The following is a 23,651-nucleotide window of genomic DNA, read 5'->3' on the forward strand; positions in this document are numbered from 1 at the left end:
CTTCTGGGCTTTTCTCTGTTGCAAAGATCTGTGGCTGCTTTGGGGTGGCCATGACTCAGGACATGCTCCCCTGTTAGTGAGGTCAGAGATCCCCAAGGCTGGCCATGGCTCAGGACATGCTCCCCATGCTTCAAAAGGAACCAGCTCCTGTTAATGAGGTCAGAGATACCCAAAGCTGGCCATGGCTTCTCTGCTTGTTGGCATCAACCATAATCCCCCCGCAGGCTGCCTCCAGGCAAGTCCAGGAAAGGCTGGGGGCTGACCATGAGATGACACTGGAGATGGGTCATGGGTTTTCCATGGATTTCCTGCTCTCTGACAGCAGCAAGCACTGAGTGGGGCCAGGAGCAGGTGTAGGAGCCACCTCAACACCAGTCCTAAGTTTGAGGAGGGCTTCATCCAGGCCCTTGCTCCTGCAAGCAGCAGCTGCCTGCTGGTGGAGGTCTTTGATGCTGGCAGGAAGCTGTGTCATGGCCAAGCAGGTCCAAGATGATACCTGCCCAACTTCTACAGTTTGAGGGTACTGGAGCAGGCTGCCCAGAGAGGTGGTGGACTCTCCTCTGGAGAGATTCCAAACCCAGCTGGGCATTGTGATCCTGGACAACCTGCTGTGGGTGACCCTCAACAGTGGAGTTGGACTGGATGAGCTCCAAGGTCCCTTCCACTCTGCTCCATACTGGGATGCTGTGATTGTGTGAACCCTTTAGGGGGGGAGTTGAGGCTGGAGCTGACTGTGGCAGATTGCAGGGTCTGCATTAGCCAACCCCACCAGCTTTGTAGATTAAAGAATTATGAACCCCTGAAGTTCTGCAATATTAATGACTGTTGCCATCTGTTAATCTGGCAGCCAGCAACTGACTGGGTTTGGACTTTGCTTAGCCCAGTTATTAAAAGAGGCTATTTTTGGTTGGGTGGGCAGCTGGAGGAGCACAACTCCTTTGTGTCCCAGGGGAGCTGTGGGAGGAGTTGCAGGCTCTTCCTCGTTGCTCTCCCCACCTTATGGAGGTCCAACACTAAGGGAAGAGGTGCTCCTCAGGCAGGAGTTGCCCATGAGCAGGGAAGGGTGACACAGGGATGATGGTACCAAACTGGCATCATGCCTGGACAGGCTGGAGAGTTGAGTGGAAGCTCAAGGGCAAGTGTAGGGTCCTGCCTCTGGGAAGAAACAGTTCCCTGAATCAGTACAGGTGAGGGTGGACCTCCCCAGAGCTGCTTTCCAGCAGAAGGACCTGGCAGTACTGGGGGACAAGTTTCCCACGAGCCAGCAATGTGCCCTCATGGCTGAGAAAGTCAATGGTGTCCTGGGACCAGCAGGTTAAGGAAGGTTGTCCTGCCTCTCTGCTCTGCCCTAGTGAGGCCACATCTGAAGTACTGTGTCCAGCTCTGGGTTTCCCAGCTCAAGAGAGGCAGGGAACTACAATACAGAGTCCAGCAGGGCACAAAGATGCTGAGGGGCCTGGAGCATCCCTGTGAGGAGGAAAGGCTGAGAGCTCTGGGGCTGTTGAGCCTGCAGAAGAGCAGCCCCAGAGGGCATCTGATCAGTGTCATAGAATCATAGAACGGTTTAGGTTGGAAGTGACCTCAAGGATCATCCAGTTGCAACCTCTCACCATAGGCAGGGACACCTCCTACCAGAACAGGTCACTCAAGGCCTCATCCAACCTGGCTTTGAACACCTCCGGGGAGGGAGCAGCCACAACCTCCCCTGGGCAACCTGTGCCAGTGTCTCACCACCCTCACTGCAAAGAACTCTTTCCTTACATCTAGTCTGACTCACTCCTCTGCCAGTTCAAACCCATTCCTCCTCATCCTGTTATTACAAGACCTTGTCAATAGTCCCTCCCCAGCCCTCCTGTAGCCTCTTTCAGATACTGGAAGGCCACTCCAAGGTCTTTTCAAAGCCTTCTCTTCTCCAGGCTGCAGAGCCCCAACTCTCATAGCCTGTCCTCATAGCAGAGCTGCTGCAGCCCTCTGAGCATCTTGGTGGCCTCCTCTGGACTGCCTCCAACAATTCCATGTCCTTCTTGTGTTGTCCATCAGGAACTAAAGTGTGGGGTGCAAGAGGATGGGGCCAGACTCTCCTCAGTGGTACCCAGTGACAGGACAAGGAGCAACAGGCAGCAGCTGGGACCCAGAAGATTTTAGCTGACCAGGAGAAGAAAACTCGTTGGTGTGAGGATGCTGAAGGCCTGGAGCAGGCTGCCCAGAGAGGTTGTGGTGTTTCCTTACCTGGAGAGGTTCCAAACCCACATGGCCATTCTGATCCTGGGCAAGACACTGTGAGTGACTCTGCTTTAGCAGGAGGGGGGTTGGACTGGATGATCTCCAGGGGTCCCTTCCAGCCTTCAGCATGCTGGGATTCTGGTGCTATGCTGCAGGTGATCATGGGATGTCACCTGCAGGTGGGGGACCACACTAGCAATGATCCAACAGCCCCCATCACCCTGTAAAGCCATCCCTGTGGAGCAGAGGTCTGCCCTCAGCGCTGGTTGCTATTTCTGGTGCTCTCTGGAGGGTGTTTCAGAGAGCTCTGTTCAGTGATGCACACTCCAAAGGGATCAGCTCAGTTAGGAGGTTAATTGGTGTCCTTGGAAGAAGTGGTTCAGCATTTTCCCAGGTCACTCAGCAGCCAAGGGTGGGAAGAAGAACACAGGCAGAGGAGCAGGGATGGGGGTGGTCCTGTCCTTCAGCCCTGGCTCCATGGGTAGGAAGTCATTCCTCAACACTTCCATTGCACAGCTCCAATCCCACCCTTATGGCTGAGACATTAAACTGTCCACTTCCTACCTGCTGTCCAGACCTTGGGAGATCTGATCCTTGCTGTCCAGGCTTATCCCATGGAGGCTGTGCTGGAAGAGCCTCCCAGTTTGACCAGCAATTGGTTGCCTCTGAATCATTGCACTGGGAACAGTCCCCTCCATCCTGCAAAGTTCAGCAGTGATGTATTGCCTAAGCTCCAGCCCTCATCAGTAGAGATGCACATGCTAACTGCTGCCCACAAGCCAGGCAGGGAAATCATGCTCACCTCCTGGCTTAGCTCATGGTCTTCTTCTTCCAGGCTTTGAGAACATCAAGCAGTGTCTCTATTTTCAGAGGAACTGTTATTTTGGATACAGGCACTTACTTGCAGATGTTTTATTTATGGCTTGGCAGCAGCAGCTGGACAGGCCCTTGCAAAAGCAGCAGAGTTGTGTTTGCTAAAAGACAACCCTTGGAGGAGACAGGTCCAGGTGCCCATCTTCTTTTCCATTTTTAATGAGCTCTTTGTCTCAGTTATCCCTGGAGCAAAGCAGGGGAGATCAGCCTTCAATTTACCTCTGAGGTTATACTAGTCAGTCTCAAGGTAGCAGGAGGATGTTTTCCACAGCAGGTGACTGTAATGACTATAGCTGTTTGTCCAACCCCTGGCCAAAGGCAAGTGCAGATCTTCAAAGTCTTCTCATACAGAAAACATTTATCATTATCTACAGGTCAATCATTGAAGGGTTTGGGTCAGAAGGGACCTCCAAAGGTCATCCAGTCCAACACCCACTGCAGTCACCAGGGACATCCTCCACTAGAGCAGGCTGCTCACAGCCTTGTCCAGCCTCACCTTCAGCAGCTCCAGGGATGAGGCCTCAACTACCTCTCTGGGCAACCTGTTGCAGTGTTCCAGCAGCCTCATGCTGCAGAACTTGTTCCTCACATCTAACCTAAACCTGCTCTGCTCTCATTCCAAACCATTGCCCTCATCCTGTCCCTGCAGGCCTTTGCAAACAGTCCCTCTGCAGCCTTCTTGGAGCCCCCTTCAGGTACTGGCAGGCTGCTCTGAGGGCTGCTGTAATTGATTAAAACTCAGTAGCAGATAAATAATTAACAGAGATGCCATTTACTTACAGTAAAGGAGCAGTTCCTGGCCTTTGCTTCTGCTGGTAAACGCAGGCTTGAAGGGGCAACAGGACAGCTGCTCTCACCTGCACTGAGCAGGGTGGCAGTGAAGGCTACACTCAACCCAAGTTCAGCTTGATATTAGGGGTTAGCTGCTTGTGTTGTGGTCTTTTGACACAGTTAAGTGAAACATCCTCCTGGGAGGATGTCCAGGGCCCAAAGGCATTATTTTGGAGAGGCTGGAACACAAGCCACTGGGGCAGGTGGCTGCCCAAACTCTGTGCTGCTGTGACAGCATCCAGAGCATGTTACAGGGCAGAGGCAAGTGGAGAAGGTTGAGACAGCTATTTCACCAGGGCAAGGCAGAGACAGCACCTACCAAGTCTGTGTTTTAAGCCTCCTCCTCCTTTTTTCTTCCTCAGACATAGAATGGTTTGGGCTAGAAGGGACCTCCAAAGGTCATCCAGTCCAACCCCCCTGCAGTCAGCAGGGACATCCTCTACTACATCAGGTTGCTCAGAGCCTTGGCCAGTCTCACTTTCAATAGCTACAGGCATGGGCCCTCAACCACCTCCCTGGGGAACCTGTTGCAGAGTTCCAGCAGCCTCATGGTGCAGAATTTGTTCCTCACATCCAACCTAAACCTGCTCTGCTCTCATTCCAAATCATTGCCCTCATCCTGTCACTGGAGGCCTTTGCAAACAGTCCCTCTGCAGCCTTCTTGGAGCCCCTTCAGGTACTGGCAGGCTGCTCTGTGGTCTCCCTGGAGCCTTCTCTGTTCCCTCAGCCTGTCCTTGTAGCAGAGGTGCTCCAGCTCCTTGATCACTTCTGTGCCTCTCATCTGCACCCTCTCTATCAGGTCCATCTTAAGCTACTCAGGTGGATCAGGTGGGAAGGATGATGTTATAGGGAACATGCTAGAATCACTTCTATGAGAGAACAGAATGAAACACCAGAGAGGATCTTCAGAAGCACAAACATGTGACTAGTCCTGCTGATCATCATCAGAACCAGATCTCCATCAGGAGACTTCTTTGACCTCTTCTTCTCCTGGCTGAACTTGGACAACACAAGACAAAAGCTACAGTAATTATTTGAAATAAGAAAACCCAAAACCAAGACCCCAAACCCCCCAATCCAGAACTGACAACATAAATGGAAAGTCTGTGGAGTTTTAATGTGTTGATTTATATACAGGCACAGTTCTGCAGAGAAACTGGAATAACAACATAGCTTATTTAGGAGAAAAGCTGCAAGCCACTAAAAGCCCTAAATGTGCAAAATACAATTAACCACATATTAATATTTCCCCCTACTTGAGTGCCAAACCAATGCAGATGGGTATCACAGTGGGGCAACGATGAGTAACAACCAGGCTAGAAATACTTCTCCCTCCAACAGCCCCAAAGTTATCTTCCACACTGCTCCAACCAAGATTTGAGAGGCTCAGAGAGCTCCCAGCACCAGTCTAAGAGTCTCCTGTTGCAGGAAATAAATCCAAAAGCCAATTGGAAAATGGAAAATGAGATGTTCTTTTTATTTACAAAGCCAAAGATGCAGTTTGCTGCATTAATTCATGTATCTGCTTTTTTTCAAGCAAGGAAGAAAGCTTTCAGTCCCATTTCTTCAGCTTCAAGAGTGGTTTCTTTTCTGTCCTTACTCCACAGAAAGAGGTGTGCAAGCAGCTTTTTCATTCAGGCTGTTGTACACCTGTAGAGAGAGACGTAGAACTGTGGAGCTTCTCATTTCATCCATGGTTCTGTCTCCTCAGTCTGCATCTCCAGATTGGCTTTTCAAACAGCAAGTGACCCTGCTGTCTCTTGAAACCACCTCTTCATCCAAGGACCTCGAGGAATTTCCAACACACATCTGCTGAAACACAGCCATAGGTCACCACCTTCGCCTAGGAGCTCATCTGGGATTTGCCTGAAGTCTGTTTCTAACTGGGTGGTTTTTGGAGATGACAACTAAAGCAGAAGGAAGAGATTTCTCAAGGGTAAAAGAAAAGAAACTATTCCTGAAGATTTGGCCCAATCTACTGTTGTTGAAAGATGTTCATGAACTTGGAGATTTCCCGATGAGCTGCGGTGCCAAGGGGCAGGTTCCTCAAGCCCTGAGTAGAGAAAGAAATGTTTGTTAGGCTGCTTTGGTCATTTCAGGATGTCCCTACTGAATGCAGCAGGGTTGGGCTAGATGACCTTTGGAGGTCTCTTCCAACCCCAACCATGCTATGATAAAGGACACAACCAGGAGGGATTTGATACATGAACTACCAACTGATGTAGTGAAATACGATGGCCAATATTATACATTGAAGTACTCCTGGATCAGCCGTGGTGGAGCCAGGAGAACCAGGGGGTGATTGTCCCCCTGCACTTGACACTGGTGAGGCCACACCTTGAGTACTGGGGTCACTTTTGGGCCCTTCACTCCAAGGACACTGAGGGGCTAGAGCAGGTTCAGAGAAGCACAACAAAGCTGGGGAAGGGTTTGGAGAACAGGCCTGGTGAGGAGCAGCTGAGGAAGCTGGGCTGGAGAAAAGGAAGTTGAGGGTGAGACCTTCTGGCTCTCTACAACTCCCTGAAAGGAGGTTGGAGCCAGGTGGGGGTTGGTCCCTTCTCCCTAATAACAAGTGATAGGATAAGAGGAAATGGTCTCAAGTTGCTCCAGGGGAGGTCTAGGTTAGACATGAGGAACAATTTCTTCCCCAACAGCACTGCCAAGCACTGGAACAGGCTCCTCAAGGAGGTGTTTGAATCCACAACCCTAAAGGTCTTTAAAAGCCAGAGAGATGTGGTGTGAAACCATGTCCCTCAGCACCACATCTGGTAGTTAGAATGGTTGGACTACATGACCTTAAAGGTCTTTTCCAACCACACCAAACCTATGATTCTCAGTGACCAACTGATCGCTGACAGCTGTCACTGCCACACTTGGTGGTTAGATGCTAAGCCACAGAGATACTCACTGCGTTGTGAAAGAAGTTTGAAAGATGCTTTGCCCACGGACACCTGAAAAACAGACACAGATTCTTACTCCATTGTCTAGGTAAGGACAGACCTGCCCCAGTCTCAGCCTGAATTTTGCATTCCTCACAGCTTTACAAAGAAGCTAATCCAACAATTCCCTTCAGTTTCTAAAGGGAGATGATTTCAGCATCAGATGTACACTGCAATAGGACAAAGAGCTTAAGAAAGAGGACTTCAGGTGATTCCTAGATGCTAGAGCACACTGGAAAGGCTCAGAAACCAAAGATAACTAATGCAATCATAGAATGGTTTGGCTTGGAAGAGACCTCTAAAGGTCATCCAGTCCAATCCCTCTTGAGGCAACAGAGACATTCTCCACTACATCAGGTTGCTCAGAGACTTGCCAAGCCTGATCTTGAATAGCTCCAGGGATGGGACCTCACGTACCTCCCTGGGCAACCTGTTGCAGTGTTCCAGCACCATCATGGTGAAGAATTTATTCCTAACATCCAATCTAAATCTGCTCTGCTCTCATTTCAAACCATTGCCTCTTGTCCTGTCACTGCAGGCCTTTGCAAACAGTCCCTCTGCAGCCTTCTTGTAGCCCCCTTCAGGTACTGGAATATAAACCAGGGAGAAGTACAAAACAAAACTGAATTGTGAGTTGAGATTGTTCATTAGGAGACAACTACCACCAGTGCTGCAGCACAAGGACTTCTACCTGGCTGATGGTGAAGAGTCACACTTACATGTGGAGGTTCTCTATGATAAGGTTGAGAGCAAACAGGCCAACAGATTGCATCTTCTTATGTCTGCATGTCAGGAACAGGCAAAGGAATTCACCCACGTACTGGGGACCCAGGTTTTGCCACCTAAGCAATACAAACCAGAACACAACTGGTTAAAGACAGCTCTCCTATGGATTTCAGCACCTTATTTGCCTTCTGAACTGACCCAAAGCACTGGCCTGGCTGGTTTCAACGAGCTAAGGGTTGTATCTCTGCTAAATGTTACTGCTGCAGGACTGTGCTTGCTGCTCCCATAAGCAGGCAGACTTCAGGGAGCAGGTCTTTACTCACAGTTTTAACATTGATGCTTTCTGAATATTTAGATCTCCTAAAATCAGGTTGACAGTGCCATGGAGAATGTGTTCTTCGTAGGAAAGGTGGTCCAGTAACAGCCTCAGAGCCCAGAAGTTTTTCTAGGAAGTGATAAAATGAGAGACAGCAGTGAGGTAACTGAATTGCCAACCATTCCTTAAAACCAGAATAAGTGGAAAGGTCAAAGCTAAAGGGGAACAAAACCAAGTTAAATGTGGCTACAAACATAGAATGGTTTGGGGTAGAAAGGACCTTGAAGATCATCCAGCTCCAACCCCCTGCCACAGGCAGGGACAGCTCCCACTAGACGAGGCTGCTTAAGGCCTCATCCAACCTGGCCTCGAACACCTCCAGGCTTGGAGCCTCTACAACTTGTCTGGGCAACCTGTTCCAGTGCCTCACCAGCCTTATGGGGAAGAATTGCTTCCTAATGTCTCATCTCAATCAATTTGAAGCCATCACCTCATGCCTTTGTCAAAAGTCCCTCCCCAGGTCTCCCACAACCCACTTCAAGTCCCAGAAGGCTGCTCTAAGGTCTCCCTGAAGCCTTCTCTTCTCCAAGCTGAAGAGTCCCAACTTTCTCTGCCTGCTCCCATAGGAGAGGTCCTCCAGCCCTCTGATCACCCCCATGGCCTCTCTTAAACCTGCTCTAACAGTTTCACATTCTTCTTCTTGTGCTGGAGGCTCCAGAGCTGGACACACACAGTCTCCAAGTTGGTGTTACACAGAGCTTAACTACCTAGCAACTACTTGGATCTCTTAGAACAGAAATCAATATCTAGGACTCACCCCAAAAGCCAGGACTATCTCTAAGAAGGAAGTCAAGTATGGAAGATCACAAAAGAGCATCTGTTGTACTGCCTGCACTGCGAGAATAAGACAAGCCTCATGGTGCAGCTGCAGGAAGAGACAGCAAGAAGATGACATTTAAAAGTCCATTTCCCCACCATTCAAATGAGCACTAAGTTGCCACCACCCCAATCAGAAATGTTGGATGTCAGGTAAGACATCCACAAGAATCAGGTGAAGGGCAGAAGATGGAGTGGAAGAGGTCTTTCTGTTTATACAGCATGTTTCATCTGATGCTCTCAAAGCTCTCAGAGAAACATGAGGTCTCACACCATCACAGGAGGAAAACTACAGGGAAAAACATTTCTGGCCCATGACTCTCATGTTTGAAGAGTAAACTAAATGTAATTTCCTCAAAAGTAAAACCTCAGAAGACAGCTCCTTAGATACATTGACTGTTTAACACAAAACCTATCTCAATCCAGCTTTAGCCATGCTCCACTCCTCTTAAAGCCTTCACAATAACTCAGCTGTTTCCAGCTGTATCTTCAAGAAGAGTAAGACAAAAAGGTGAGCTTCTTTATTGCCACATGCACACTTACATGAGGAGAGAAGACAGCAGGAAGTAAAGAAACATTCACTTTTGCTTTCAGCTCCTCCAAAAGGCCACCGCTGACAGCCAGGACTCCCTGCAACAGAAGCGCTCGCAGGTCAAGCATCCCCCTGCAGAGGTCCAGATCCTCTGCAAACACCAAACAGCGCCCCACAGCTTCTTTAGAATCACAGAATGGACTGGCATGGAGAGGACTTCCAAAGGTCACCTAGTCCAGTCCTCCCTTGAAGCAGCAGGGACATCCTCCACTAAAGCAGGTTGCTCACAGCCTTGTCCAGCCTCACCTTCAGCAGCTCCAGGGATGAGGCCTCAACTACCTCTCTGGGCAACCTGTTGCAGTGTTCCAGCACCTTCATGGTGCAGAACTTGCTCCTCACATCCAATCTAAACCTGCTCTGCTCTCATTCCAAACCATTGCCCTCATCCTGTCCCTGCAGGCCTTTGCAAACAGTCCCTCTGCAGCCTTCTTGGAGCCCCTTTCAGGTACTGGCAGGCTGCTCTGAAGTCTCTCTGCAGCCTTCCCTTCTCCAGGCTGAACAACCCCAGCTCCCTCAGCCTGTCCTTTACTGTGCTTTTACCTACTTTATCAGCATTTATACAAGCTAGGTTGAGTGTTCAACTCTATAGTGAGTGTAAAGCCAAGGCAACAGTTTGTCCTATCTCACAGCAGTCAGTTACCTCTTGGAAGTCAAGTGGGGGTTCTTTCAGGCACATGGGATGCAGGCGTCCATTCTTCTCCAGCACACTGCTACTCCCCAAAGTCATGATGAGGGAACTCCAACATTTAGGCTGAAACACAGTACAGTAAGTGTTTTACAGAGACAAATCTGTTCACAGATGAAAGCCATTCAAAGAGAAAAGGGTTCGGATAGTAAATCATAGAATCAAGCAGGTTGGAAGAGACCTCCAAGATCATCCAGTCCAACCTAGCACCCAGCCCTAGCCAGTCAACCAGACCATGGCACTAAGTGCCTCATCCAGGCTTTGCTTCAACACCTCCAGGGATGGTGACTCCACCACCTCCCTGGGCAGCCCATTCAATGGCAAATCACTCTCTCTGTGAAGAACTTCTTCCTAACATCCAGCCTATACTTCCCTCAGCACAACTTGAGATTGTGTAAAACCTTGCATTAGAGAAGCAACTGGAGCAAAGTGGTGACATGCAGAAAAAACTTGATCATAGAATAGCTTGGATTGGAAGGGACCTAAAATATCACCCTCGTAGTAAAGAGCTTGTTGAGAGGTCACAGGAACAGCTTGACAGAGACTCACATTCCTGTAGAGTAACATGTTGCTGTAGAGGAGTTTCAGAGCCTGCTTAATTAGAACACCATCTTTCAAAGGAGGGCCTGCAAGGAAAAAATGCCAAAGCTTACTTACACTCCTTGAGTAACTCCAGAAGGTGAACACAAACAAAGTATTAACTCCCTGACAGATATTTCTATGAATGCTTGACAGAAAGAAACAAATTCTAGATTCCTAGAACGACCTGGGTTGGAAGGGACCTTAAAGATCATCCAGTTCCAAGCCCCCTGCCATGGGCAGGGACACCTCCCACCAGAGTAGGTTGTTCAAGGCCCTATCCAACACCTCCAGGAAGGGGCATCCACAACCTTCCTGGGCAAATGTTTCCTGTAAGGACAGGACAAATACAGAGCAGCTAATACTGAAATCTTCATATTAAACTGCCCAGTCTCATCTTGAACAGCTCCAGGGAGTGGGCATCCACAACCTCCCTGGGCAACCTCTTTCAGTGTCTCACCACCTTCATCAGAAAGAATTTCTTCCTAATCTCCAGCTCAGTCTCTCCTCAAAACCATTGCCTCTCATTCTGTCACTACAAGCCCTTGTAATAAGACCCTTCCCAGCACTCCTGCAGTCCCCTTCAGGTACTGGAAGGCTGCTCTAAGGTCTCCCTGGAGCTTTCTCTTCTCCAGGCTGGACAGCTCTGACTCCCTCAGCTTGTCCCCACAGCAGAGGTGCTCCAGCCTCTGGACCCACTCTAGCAGTTCAGTGGCCTTCTTTAGCTGGAGGCACTAGAACTGAACACAGGACTCAAGGTGGGGTGCCATGAGAGCAGAGCAGAGGGGCAGAATCACATCACTTGTCCTTTTGTGAAGTGTACTCAACAAATTCACACTCAGATGTAAAGACATTCTTCCTGCCTAACATTATGTATCCTCCTTTAGTCTGGTCAGTTTATAGGTGGGTTCAGAGCCCCTCAGAACATTACTAGACTTAATGAAAAGCTCAAAGCTGTTAACTAAGTCTTATAGGTGGGTTCAGAGCCCTTCAGAACATTACTAAACTTACTGAAAAGCTCAAAGCTGTTAACTAAGTCTTATAGGTGGGTTCAGAGCCCTTCAGAACATTACTAAACTTACTGAAAAGCTCAAAGCTGTTAACTAAGTCTTACAGGTGGGTTCAGAGCCCCTCAGAACATTACTAGACTTAATGAAAAGCTCAAAACTGTTAGCTAAGTCTTATAGATGGGTTCAGAGCCACTCAGAACATTACTAGACTTAATAAAAAGCTCAAAGCTGTTAACTAAGTCTTATAGGTGGGTTCAGAGCCCTTCAGAACATTACTAAACTTAATGAAAAGCTCAAAGCTGTTAGCTAAGTCTTATAGGTGGGTTCAGAGCCCTTCAGAACATTACTAAACTTAATGAAAAGCTCAAAGCTGTTAGCTAAGTCTTATAGGTGGGTTCAGAGCCCTTCAGAACATTACTAAACTTAATGAAAAGCTCAAAGCTGTTAGCTAAGTCTTATAGGTGGGTTCAGAGCCCTTCAGAACATTACTAGACTTAATAAAAAGCTCAAAGCTGTTAGCTAAGTCTTATAGGTGGGTTCAGAGCCCTTCAGAACATTACTAGACTTAATGAAAAGCTCAAAGCTGTTAGCTAAGTCTTATAGGTGGGTTCAGAGCCCTTCAGAACATTACTAAACTTAATGAAAAGCTCAAAGCTGTTAGCTAAGTCTTATAGGTGGCTTCAAATCCACTCAGAACTTTACTAGACTTAAAAAAAAGCTCAAAGCTGTTAACTGAGTTCTAAACATATGCAAACTAAAAAAGCAAAAGACACTTGCCAACTGCAGTCCAGAGTCCAGAGTCTACGATATCATTGCCAGCAGGGACACTGCCTGTCTTGAAAATCTTCAGGTAGATGTCAAACTGGTGCTGTGTGATCCTGCAGGCAGTGCAGCAGGCCAGGCTGTTGACAGGGAAGAGCAGTGAGTGTGCAGCATCCAGGAAGTCTCCAGTTTTACACAAGTAGAAGGGGATTTTATCTCGGAGGTCTCTCAGCCTGCAAAGGAGAAAGAATTGGTGCACGTCAGGAAGAGTGTGGTAAGAAGTCTAAGGGAGGTTCTCTTCCCTATCTACTCTGCCCTGGTGAGGTCACATCTTGGAATACTGTGTCCAGTGCTGGGCTGCCCAGTTCAAGGACAGGGACTTGCTGGAGAGGGTACAAAAAAAGGGCTCTAAGATGCTGAGAGGACTGAAACATCTCTCTTGTGAGGAAAGACTAAAAGAGCTGGGCCTGTTTAGTCTGGAGAAGACAAGAAACGAGGGGGGGTCTCATCAATGTTGATCAGTACTTGCAGGGTGAGTGACAGGAGCATGGGAACAGGCTTTTTTCAGTGGTTCCAAATGAAGGACAAGGGGTAACAGGCTCAACCTTGAACATCTAAATATGAGAAGGAACTTCTTTAAAGGTGATAGAGCACTGAAACAGGCTGCCCAGAGAGATGGTGGAGTCTCCATCTCCAAAGACATTCCAAACCTGCCTGGATGTGTTCTTCACAGAGAGAGTGATTGGCATTGGAATGGGCTGCCCAGGGAGGTGGTGGAGTCACCATCCCTGGAGGTGTTCAAACAAAGCCTGGATGAGGCACTTAGTGCCATGGTCTGGTTGACTGGCTAGGGCTGGGTGCTAGGTTGGACTGGATGAGCTTGGAGGTCTCCTCCAACCTGGCTGATTCTGTGTGACCTTCTCTAGGTGAACCTGCTTTAGCACTGGGGTTGGGCTTGCTGACCTCCAGAGGTCCCTTCCAACTCTAGCATGTGATGATTCAAAGAAATGTTTGTTAGTTTACTTCAGTCATTTTAGGATGTCCCTGTTGACTGCAGGGGGGTTAGACTTGATTTCTCAGAGGTCCCTTCCAACTCTAGCCATTCTGTGATTCAGGTATTTGAGTTTCACTACCATGAAAGCTTTACACTAGGGATGTATAGATTCTGTTATGGTTGACCACTGGTTCCAACCAAGGAGGCAGACAGTAGTTGCAATGCAGCACTGCTCTCACTTAGCAAACGGCTGCCAAAAATCCTACTGCTTCTAGTTCTAAGTTATTACAAGTTGAAAAAAAACACATCCTGAGACACAATCTTAAGGTAAAGAAATGACTGAAAAAGGAAAAGAGAAAAGCATCATTTACCCTCTGGTGTCATTGCACTTCACAGCTCTCAGGTAGCGAACAACTTCTTTATAGCTGGGGAGAAAAGCAAACAGTTGAGTAGAGAGGTGAAGATATTGCAAAGCCACACACAGATCAGCCAAATATTTACAACTGGTGAAGCAAAAACTGCTTAAGAGGTTTTGAACATCAAGAAATAAAACTGGTAGAAAGAGACACTAAGTTCCAAGAAGCTACCCACAGCTTATTTCTGTCCTCTGGCAAAACAAAGCAGGAGGTCAGGAGGTTGCCTTTCAATGCCTGCAGTGTTTAGAACACAGGCTCCTGAAGATCCAAAGACCAGGATGTGACTATTTTTTTTTGCTGTCTTCCACCTAGCCAGACTTTGTTTTAACCATCCACATCTAAAACCTCCTAGGGTGCCAAACACAAAGAAATTACCCACTTCAAAGTTCTTTTCTGGTCCTGAAGTGTTCAAAGGGCTTGATCCTGCTTTGAAAAGGTTCAGAAAGCTACAATGGCCTCTTTGATAAGCAGCAATGAGCACAGACAGCTTCCAATGTGTCTTTGTTTGGTGGTGTTTCCTCCATACACAAAACTCTGAGAGGTGTTAGGCAAAGCCTGCACTGCATTAAAATGTTGAGCTTACAACAATGAGAAATTCCAGCCAAGACCAAACCAAATCTTACTTCTTTTTCTCTACCAGTTTCTCCACTCGAGCCTCTATAACAGGAAGTGTTTCCCACAGGAACATTTTTCTTCCTTTCTGTGTTCTCTGACCAGTGATGTTCTGGCCTTTTAAAACTGTGGTCAGTGAAACATGGTCCCATGGAATGACATTCAAGCTGGAAGAACAAAAGATGAAGTCTTTTTTTAGCTGTGTTTTCCTCCTACATGATAATTTATTGCTTTTAAATAACAGGAAGATTTACCACTACAACATTTTGAGGTTTACAGGTCAGTTTGAGAGGGGAAAAAAAAGGAGAAAAAATAAAAGAAACCTATCATCATAGGTTCATATCAGTTACAGAATGGTTTGGGTTGGAAGGGACCTTAAAGATCATTCAGTTCCAAGCCCCCTACTGTGGGCAGGGACAGCTCCCACTAGAGCAGGTTGCTCAAGGCCTCAGCCAACCTGGCCGTGAGCACCTCCAGGGAGGGGGCATCCACAACCTCCTTGGGCAAATGCTTCCTGTAAGGACAGGACAAATACAAAGCAGCTAATACTGAAATCTTCCTATTAAGCTGCTGTCCAAAGAAAGGCAATGAAGCTGGTGAAGGGTCTGGAGAAGAGCAGCTGGGGAACTGACATTGCTCAGCCTGGAGAAAAAGAAGCTGAGGAGAGACTTTCTGGCTCACTACAGCTCTCTGAAAGGAGGCTAAAGCCAGGCTAGGGGTTGGTTTCTCCTCTCAAGGAACAAGTGACAGGAGAAAAGGAAATGGCCTCAAGTTGCCCCAGGGTAGGTTTAGGTTGGACATGAAGAATAGTTTCTTCCTTTTGAAGGTTGTCAAGGCCTGGCCCAAGCTGCCCAGGGCATCAGTGGAGTCCCCATCCCTGGAGGGGTTTACATGCTGTGGAAGATGTGGTGCTGGGCTATTAGTTGGACTTTATGATCTTCATGTTGCTTTCCAACTTCAATAAGTCTGCAATTCTATGAGACTGCTCACATCTAACTCTCAAAAGAACCATTCCATAGTGAAGAACCACCCCCTTAAAGCAGCACATACCTATTGGAGAAGCCAAAACAGTGACAGGGAAGTGAGATGTACTGAAAGAAACTAACAAACTTCTCATACAAAGTTTTTGGGAAGTCACACAGCACCAGCATCTTCTGAAGTTTGGTTGTGATTCTGTTTTGAAAAGGGAAAAAGGAAAAAGGAAAATCAAAATCTCTTCAAGGGGGATGAATTGCTACAAAGTTGTTGAGGTTTTGGAATCCTATGGGAAAAAAAAAAGATATGGGGATTTTTGCTTTGGTTAAGTGTCATAGTTTGGATCTGTTTAAATCTGTGCTTTTAGATATGTAGTGGGTAACAGTGTATTGTGGTGACTTATTCTTAAACAGCAGTGAAACCAAGGCTCTTGAGCTTAAGTTTTAACTCAAATACTTCCAGTCAGTATTTACTGCAGCAACACAAAGCAACCTGAGCTCCTGGCAGCTTCACAGCCAGTGAAACTGTTTTTGCCTTCACTGGGATGACTCCCTGGTGCAAAAAGTTTTGTTTCCTTCAATTTCAAGAGTAGAAATTCCTTTTCCTGTTCTTTTGAAAGTAAGAAAAAGTCCTGGATGTTTAGAATGAAGTAGCTTAGAATGAAAACTGACACAGGATTTAGGTTAGAGCTGTCATTTATTTCAAATAAGAGGTGAGAATATAGAACTGTTTTTGAGCTCTCCTCAGAAAAGTTAATTTCTTAGTTCATTAATGTTCTGTTTCAAGTGGGTTTGGGGTTGAAGGTGAAATACAAAGGTAAAATGAGAAATTAAGCCAAGTGAGCTTGATGTCCTCATTCATCAGCCTCTAGGGGGACTTCACTATGTCAGATCCCTGACTACTTCATTCCAGTGGAGCATCACAAGACTCCTCTTTTGATCTTCAAGAGACACTGTTCACTTTTGGGTTTACTAACCCTGACACTGCCTTCTGATTTGCCCTTACAGAACACTCCTAGACTACACTTCAGAAGTAATCCATCATCTTGATTTTCAGTTTCCCATTGAGTTCCTCTCCTTTGAGGCAGCAAAAAAAGGGTTTGAGTGTTGATGTGGCTCTAAATAAGGCATGTATCTATCCTTGCCTTTCACTGGAAGGGACTGACATTAAGCAGAGCTTCTTAGAAGTCCTGATTTGTAGTTTAAAAGTGCAGGACCTTTAGTCCATTGTTTGTCAGGCCGATGGCTTCATGTTGTTTATATCCTTCTGCCTGTTGCTGCCCATCTGCAGTCTTTGCACAGGCAGCAGAAGGCTACTTTTGCTCTGCTCAAACAAGGGCTGAGTGCAGTGGGGATTGTGTTCCATGGCAAAGAGTTCCTGAGGCCACTGACCATAAGATTATACATCCATGCCCATTTACTTTTGGCTTTTAAGAGCTAAAATGTTCTCTTCTCTTCACAATGTTGAACAGAAGTAATTTGAAAAGCATTTGAAATGCCAGCAACCATCTCTCTGTCACTTCAAAGTCTTACCTCTGCAACAGACAAGGGACAGCAACCTTTAATGAATCAGGAAGATGAAGGTTCTGGCAGTTTCTAAGAGGGAAGGAAAAAAGCACCACTTAATTTTTTGCTGGTTTGCCTGCCTTTTCCCTCTTCTCTACACTCAGCTGTCAAGGAAAACACTTCAAGATGGCACTGGGAGCTGTCCTGCTAGTCAGAAGGGCTCCAAATAGATGAAACAAGTCCTCAAAGCATGAAACATGTTCTAGAATGAGAACTGTTACACAGCAGTACCTGAAGCACACCTTCCCCTGACCCAAGCAGCATAAATCATACAATGGCTTGAGTTGGAAAAGACCTTGAAAGAGATGATCTATTTTCAACCTCTCTGCCATAGGCAGGGACACCTCCCACTAGAACAGGTCACTCAAGGCCTCATCCAACCTGGCCTTGAACATCTCCAGGAAGGGAGCAGCCACAACCTCCCTGGGTAACCTGTGCCAGTGTCTCACCACTCTCACTGGGAAGAATTTCTTCTTAAGACCCAGTCTCAATCTGCCCTCTTCCATCTCAAAAAAAAAATTAACTTTAGCTCTGCTTAAAGCAGCAGAACAAAACCTTCTAACCTGCTGTGTTAGATACTCAAGGGCTCATCTTTGCTGTTACAGGGCTGTCTATCACCATCCCATCTAACCACAGTGACTCACAACTCACAATAAATGGACAAAGGGAGACCTACAAACAGTGCACCCAGTCTGCCCCTTGTGAACTTTGAGAGTTCTTAAGATTCATATCACAGTTTGGGTTGGAAGGGACCTTAAAGATCACCTAGTTCCAATCCTCTGCTGTGGGCAGGGTCACCTTCCACTAGACCAGGTTCCTCAAAGAATTGCAGAGGAGTTGTTGGTTTTGGCCTGTCAAACCAACCCACACCATATTTACTTCCCTTTTGTAAAAAGCCTTCAGTTCAAGCTCCAAAGTATTTAGGTGTTGCAAAGCTCTGCAAGGTTCCTCAATCCGGACAGTGATCAAATCATGAAACAGTCACAATATAAACAAGAAAATAACCAGCACAAGTAGTAAAGAGTGAAACATTTCAAAGTCTGGGTTTATTTATTTATCATGCAGTCCTGCCAGCTGACAGGTCAGCTTCCAGACTTATGGGAGGTATCTAAAACTTATTACCCAAGGAACAGCTCATCCTCCCTTCCTTCTAGAAGCAGATGTATCTTCATACAAAGCAGCTTGAGCACTCTCCCCTTAGGAAAGCTCCTCTATTCCTGCACCTTCTTCTGAGGAATGAACCCTGCCTGCCACCATCTGCTGTCTGTCATGCTCCCTCCTCCCAGGCCCTATCTCAAATTCCTTCCCCTAGTTGAAGAGCATCTCCTTTCCTGATGACTCAAATCTCATTTAACTTTCCTTCCCCCCACCTCACATCCAACCTTTGACCTTCTCTTTCCCCCTAAATCGCTCCCTGTAACCAATCTCATTTCTCCCTCAGGTGGACTCATGTTCCTCCTGCTATGCTGCAGCCAGGGCTGTGATCCTTCCACTGTCCTTGCTCTTCATAAAGGAAAAGCCAGAACTCTCTCACTTAGTTTCCTCCCTTTGAGACACAAAAGGAGATTAGACACTAGATATGGAACTGGATACTTACGAAGCAGGGTCTTTATGACTTGTTATCTCTTTAGCTGCTCCCAGAAGCATGACAGCAGCAGCTTTAGGACTCTCTTTTTCTGCCTGGCTTAAAAATCTTGATACCAGTGTAAAGACTCCAGAATACCTAAGAAAGGGAAGTCATCTTTAAAGGGTCTGCAAAGGATGGAACTTCATAAATCAGACAGTTAATGATGGTTCTATGCTTTCAGAGCCAACTGACTTGCCTCTCCTTGAAAATCATCTCTAAGGTAGCAAAGAGGCCTTTGCACAAGTATTTTAAAAGGTATACATCATTGAGCAAAAGCTGAATCCTCCTAACAACCAAATTAGCACAAATATGGGCTTGATTTTCATGCTTTCCCAGCTTACAATGATAAGAGACATTCTCAAGTGTCTTGCATAGCAAGATACTGTATTTCAAGTTGTATTTAAGGTGTATTAACTGACATTCAATTGCAAGTTAATAGCTTCCTGGACAAGCAAGTTGTCTCCACCGTGTTTCTGATGTATCAGATCTCATGATTCTGATTATCACCTGATAATGAAAATCAAAGCCATGCTGACCAGCACATGCTGCTAGCAGGAGTTGAGCTCTGCTGTCACTCACCTGTACACAACCTCTGTGTTGCGCGACCTGCAGATGCTGCATTTCCCAGGAGGCAGTTTAGGGAGGCAGAAGCATTCATGTGTGAGAGACACTCTTTCTCCAACCAGATACTTATTATATTCCATAGAAAGCTCCTGGATGAACTTGATTAGAAGATTTCCTAAGAAATTAAAGAGATGTCAAACTGTTGGTGTTATGTGGTCTTTTTAATTACTATTTTATTTGACTAAAAGAAACAAAGAATCAGAAGCATTCAGGTAGAGTATTTACAAAGGTACTTGCACTGACTGGTGCAACAAACTTTGTTGCTTCTTTCAGAGGAAGAAAGCAGGAAACATACAAACTGGACCTGCAGACCTGTGTTTGCTTAGGTTATGGCCCAGAAAGGGCAGCAACAGCAAAGCTGCATTCTTAAAAACATATCAAAGCTTTAACGAGGAGAGTTGCCCCTCTACTCTGCTCTTGTGAGAGCCCTCCATGGACTACTGTGCCCAGTTCTAGAACTCTCCAACACAAGAAGGTCAGGAATCTGTTGGAGTGTCCAGAAAACCACAAAGAAAATTACAGGGCTGAAGTGCCTATCCTACAAAGACAGGCTGAGAAAGGTGGGTCTGTTCAGCTGGGAGCAGAGAAGGCTCTGGGGAGACCTTAGAGCAGCCTTCCAGTACCTGAACGGGGCTACAGGAGAGCTGGAGTGGGACTTCTGATAAGTGATAGGACAAGAGGCAACGGTTTGAAACTAGAGCAGATTTAGGCTGGACATTAGGAAGAAGTTCTTTACCATCAGGGCGGTGAAACATTGGAACAGGTTGCCCAGAGAAGCTGCAGACACCTCATCCCTGGAAGTAGTCAAGATCAGGCTGGATGAGGCTTTAAGCTATGTGGTCTAGTGGGAGGTGTCCCTGTCCATGTCAGGAAGAGTTGAAACCAGGTGATTTTTAAGGTCCTTTCCAACTGAAGCCATTCTATGCTTTCCTGACTGAGGACCAAAGAAGCCATTCACCAAGGCACAGAGATGAGGACAGGATGAAAGCCTAACACCTACCGCCGTGCCGAAGCTCTGCGTCGATCTCTGTGAGCTCCAAGTTGAACATGACCAGAACACCAGCCAAGGCAAAGTCACGTTGGTCCTTCCAGAACTTGCTTTTGTTGTGTGCATTGCAGTGACAGATGGAAGTGACTGTCCAGTTCTGGCACTATTTTCATGAAGCAGGAATGAAAACCAAAACAAAACCAAAAGCAAAAACAGAGAAAGTTGCTCAACTGGAGAGAAAATACCCAAATGAGAAGTTAAGTTTCTCAGCCTGAGAGGAGGACTAGAACTCATTTCATCCTTTACACAGCTAGACAAAGCCACAGGGAGGTGTTTGGACAGTCAGGGCAAGAAGCCAACATGGCTTAGAAAGAACAAGCCCACAGACATTTACCCTCACTCCTCAACACCTTACAGAGATACTCCAGGCCGGCAACCTCCCCATGATAAATCAGTAAGAGATTTTTTTGTATGTTCAGCTCAAATTCTTTTACAGTTCAAAGTTTATCTAATTCCAAGAAAAACCCAAACAAACTCCACCCACTCAACCTCTCCCCCTGCTCTTCAGGAGGGAAAAAAGCTTGAGTTTGTTGTCTATTGCAGAGAGCAGCAAACCAAAAGAAAGGTTGGACCAGACAGGATATTTAGGGTTTCTTGCAAGTTGGCATTCTGTGACTGAAACTGGGAAACACTCCATGTGCCTGAGGCAGATGGGAAGAAGATCTGCTCAAATCAAGTGAATTCTACTCCAAGAATTGGCTGGACTACTGGAAACAACCCCAGGTGGTGATCACACTTCTAGTAGCACTGTGGTGAAGGTATTTGGGAGAGGAACTGTTCAGACAATCAAATGTCACATATCACTTATTCATTGAGTGTGCTTAAGAACGGTTTGGATCAGAAGGGACTTCTAAAAGGTCATCCAGTCCAAACCCCCTGAATGCAGCAGGGACATCCTCCACTAGAGCAGGTTGCTCACAGCCTTGTCCAGCTTCACCTTGAATAACTTCATGAACGGTGCCTCAGCTACCCCCTTGGGCAACCTGCTGCAGTGTTCCAGCACACTCATGGTGCAGAACTTGCTCCTCACATCCAATCTAAATCTGCTCTGCTCTCATTCCAAACCATTGCCTTCATCCTGTCACTGCAGGCCTTTGCAAACAGTCCCTCTGCAGCCTGCTTGGAGCCCCTTCAGGTCCTGGCAGGCTGCTCTGAGGTCTCCCTGGAGCCTTCTCTTCTCCAGGCTGAACAACCCCAGCTCCCTCAGGCTGTCCTTGTAGCAGAGGTGTTTCAGCCCCCTGATCCTATTTGTGGCCCTCCTCTGGACCTGCTTCATCAGGTCTATGCCTCTCCTGTGTCGAGGGCTCCAGACCTGGACACAGCACTCCAGATGAGGTCTCTCTCACCAGAGCAGTGGGGCAAAAAGAATCACCACTCTCCATCACTTACTCAAAACGGTACATTTCTTGGTTCCTTACCTCAGAAGCCAGTTTGTCACAAATGTAGCAGTAGCACTGGTTACAAATATCAGCATTTTTCCCAAGGGGTAAGCAAGTATCACATTCTGCTCGCCTGCAGAGTTGAAAACCAGAAGGTTACTTATGAAACAAGCTACAGAGGAGAGCATGAGCACAGGTAAGTGTTGCTGCTATCACCCAAAGAAAATCAGAGCAGGTCAAATACACAGCTGTGCTTTTAACAGCCATGGTTGCCAGCTCGAGATCCTGAGCCAGAGCTTAGAACACTTTGGTTATATTTTCAGAATTAGTAAGAACTTTCTAAATGTTCTGCTATAGAAGATCAACAATTCCTGCTTATTTTTCATTCTAGTGGATGCTAATATTTAACAGCAGTCCTTGGATTTAGAAGTACACATAAAAATCCCTTCTGAAGTACTTAATTGTTGGAGTGGGTCCAGAGAAGGCTGCAAAGATCATCAGAGGCTGGAGCACCTCTGTCAGCCCTGGCTGAGAGTTAGGGCTGTTCAGCTTGAAGAGAAGACCTTCTGGTGGCCTTTCAGTACCTGAAGATGGCTACAGGAGAGCTAGGGAGGGACTTTTTACTAGGGCTGGTAGTGACAGGCCATGGGGCAATGGCCTTAAGCTGGAAGAGGGGAAATATAGACTGGATGTTAGGAAAAGGTTCTTTGCAGTGAGGGTGGTGAGACACTGGAACAGGTTCCCTGGGGAGGCTGTGGATGCTTCCTCCGTGGAGGTGTTCAAGGCCAGGTTGGATGCAGCCTTGAGCAACCTGCTCTGATGGGAGGTGTCCCTGTCTGTGGCAGGGGGTTGGAACTGGATGATCTTGAAGGTCCTTTCTAAGTCAACCCATTCTAGGATTCTGTGTTTAACCATCTCCTGAAGAAAGTGGAGATGGACTAAATGTGAGAGGAACTCCCTCCCCCTCTCCCCATTAGCCTCCCCATGACTGAACATACTCAAAGGGGTGGATGGTACAGTCATATCTTGCATGAGGCATCACTTTTGCTTGTTTGCAGAAGGTAACCACCAGTTCACATTCCTCATCCACAACTTCAGATTTCTGCTCTTCCAGGGAAGATTTCTCTGAAGGGAAGAAAAAGAAAAAAGAGAGAGAATATTTGGTTGAAATTAATTATAAAAGGTAACTACAACTCCATTACAAATTCAACCAGTTTTTGATACTTACCTTTTAAAACCACCTTAAGGCATGAATTATGGCATCTCATACAGTCTGAGACCAAAAAATTCCAGACATGATCAAAACAGAGGTGATTTAAGCAAAAAGGGTGCAACTGACATGGAAGAGGCTCAGCCTCAGCTAGCTTTGTAGTATTTTTAAGGCACACAGCAGCAGCCTTTAAAGTGCCACCAAAGAAATCTCCCAAGTTAAGAGTAAATGGAGGTTTCCCCTGGTTTTATTAATTTTCAAAGTACTTTTCTCTTCCTAGCAGCAGAAAGACACACTCCAAGCAGATCACAAAAGCAACAGTTCAGTCTACTTCAAAAGTAATCACTGGCAAAAAGACCACTTACCCAAGGAGTCCACTAACAGAACTGAGCTCTCAAGTGTGCTCTCAGCTTCATCATCACTGATCAAGATTACACTCCCCTCTTCCTTTTCATTTTTCAACGGCCCCATGGTTATTGAACTGCAGTGGAATTCTTTGGCAGACTCAAAGATAGCTTCTACTTGGAAAGTCCTTTCCTCAGGAAGGAAAGAAGATGACTTCACAGAGCTCCAAACTCTTCATCTATGTTAAGTTACACTAGGGTCAGAAGCATTCAAATGTACAGCAGTCTGCAGCTCAAAACCCCCATTTCAGCTTCCATTCAAAGTTGACAGAACTCTGGAAACAAAGAAGGGGGGGGGGGGGGGGGGGGAAGGGAAAGAAAGATAAAAGGCTCAAAAGATAGGATGTTATCTTCCTCTGCTCATTGGTGAGACTGCCTTTGAAAG

General features: G+C 46.7%; 1 protein-coding gene across 3 annotated transcripts in view; it reads right to left on the minus strand.

The window, feature by feature from the left end:
- Positions 1 to 5,025: 5,025 nt before the first annotated feature.
- Positions 5,026 to 23,651, minus strand: part of LOC135180776 (uncharacterized) — a 78,879-nt gene continuing 60,253 nt past the window's right edge. For all 3 annotated transcript variants that reach the window (XM_064153519.1, XM_064153517.1, XM_064153518.1), the window contains 19 exons: positions 23,228 to 23,541; positions 22,651 to 22,777; positions 21,692 to 21,785; positions 20,226 to 20,376; positions 19,181 to 19,340; positions 18,572 to 18,697; positions 16,942 to 17,004; positions 15,485 to 15,607; positions 14,446 to 14,601; positions 13,778 to 13,831; positions 12,428 to 12,645; positions 10,611 to 10,687; positions 10,017 to 10,127; positions 9,328 to 9,414; positions 8,726 to 8,833; positions 7,916 to 8,037; positions 7,586 to 7,708; positions 6,836 to 6,878; positions 5,026 to 5,980 (listed from right to left, as the gene is read on the minus strand). In XM_064153519.1, the coding sequence (XP_064009589.1) occupies positions 5,903 to 5,980; positions 6,836 to 6,878; positions 7,586 to 7,708; positions 7,916 to 8,037; positions 8,726 to 8,833; positions 9,328 to 9,414; positions 10,017 to 10,127; positions 10,611 to 10,687; positions 12,428 to 12,645; positions 13,778 to 13,831; positions 14,446 to 14,601; positions 15,485 to 15,607; positions 16,942 to 17,004; positions 18,572 to 18,697; positions 19,181 to 19,340; positions 20,226 to 20,376; positions 21,692 to 21,785; positions 22,651 to 22,777; positions 23,228 to 23,333 (2,127 nt within the window). In that variant the 5' untranslated portion in view covers positions 23,334 to 23,541 and the 3' untranslated portion in view covers positions 5,026 to 5,902. The remainder of the gene's footprint in view (positions 5,981 to 6,835; positions 6,879 to 7,585; positions 7,709 to 7,915; positions 8,038 to 8,725; positions 8,834 to 9,327; positions 9,415 to 10,016; positions 10,128 to 10,610; positions 10,688 to 12,427; positions 12,646 to 13,777; positions 13,832 to 14,445; positions 14,602 to 15,484; positions 15,608 to 16,941; positions 17,005 to 18,571; positions 18,698 to 19,180; positions 19,341 to 20,225; positions 20,377 to 21,691; positions 21,786 to 22,650; positions 22,778 to 23,227; positions 23,542 to 23,651) is intronic.

The sequence above is a fragment of the Pogoniulus pusillus genome, chromosome 13 (genome assembly GCF_015220805.1).
Source record: "Pogoniulus pusillus isolate bPogPus1 chromosome 13, bPogPus1.pri, whole genome shotgun sequence".
NCBI classification, from domain to species: Eukaryota; Metazoa; Chordata; class Aves; order Piciformes; family Lybiidae; genus Pogoniulus; species Pogoniulus pusillus.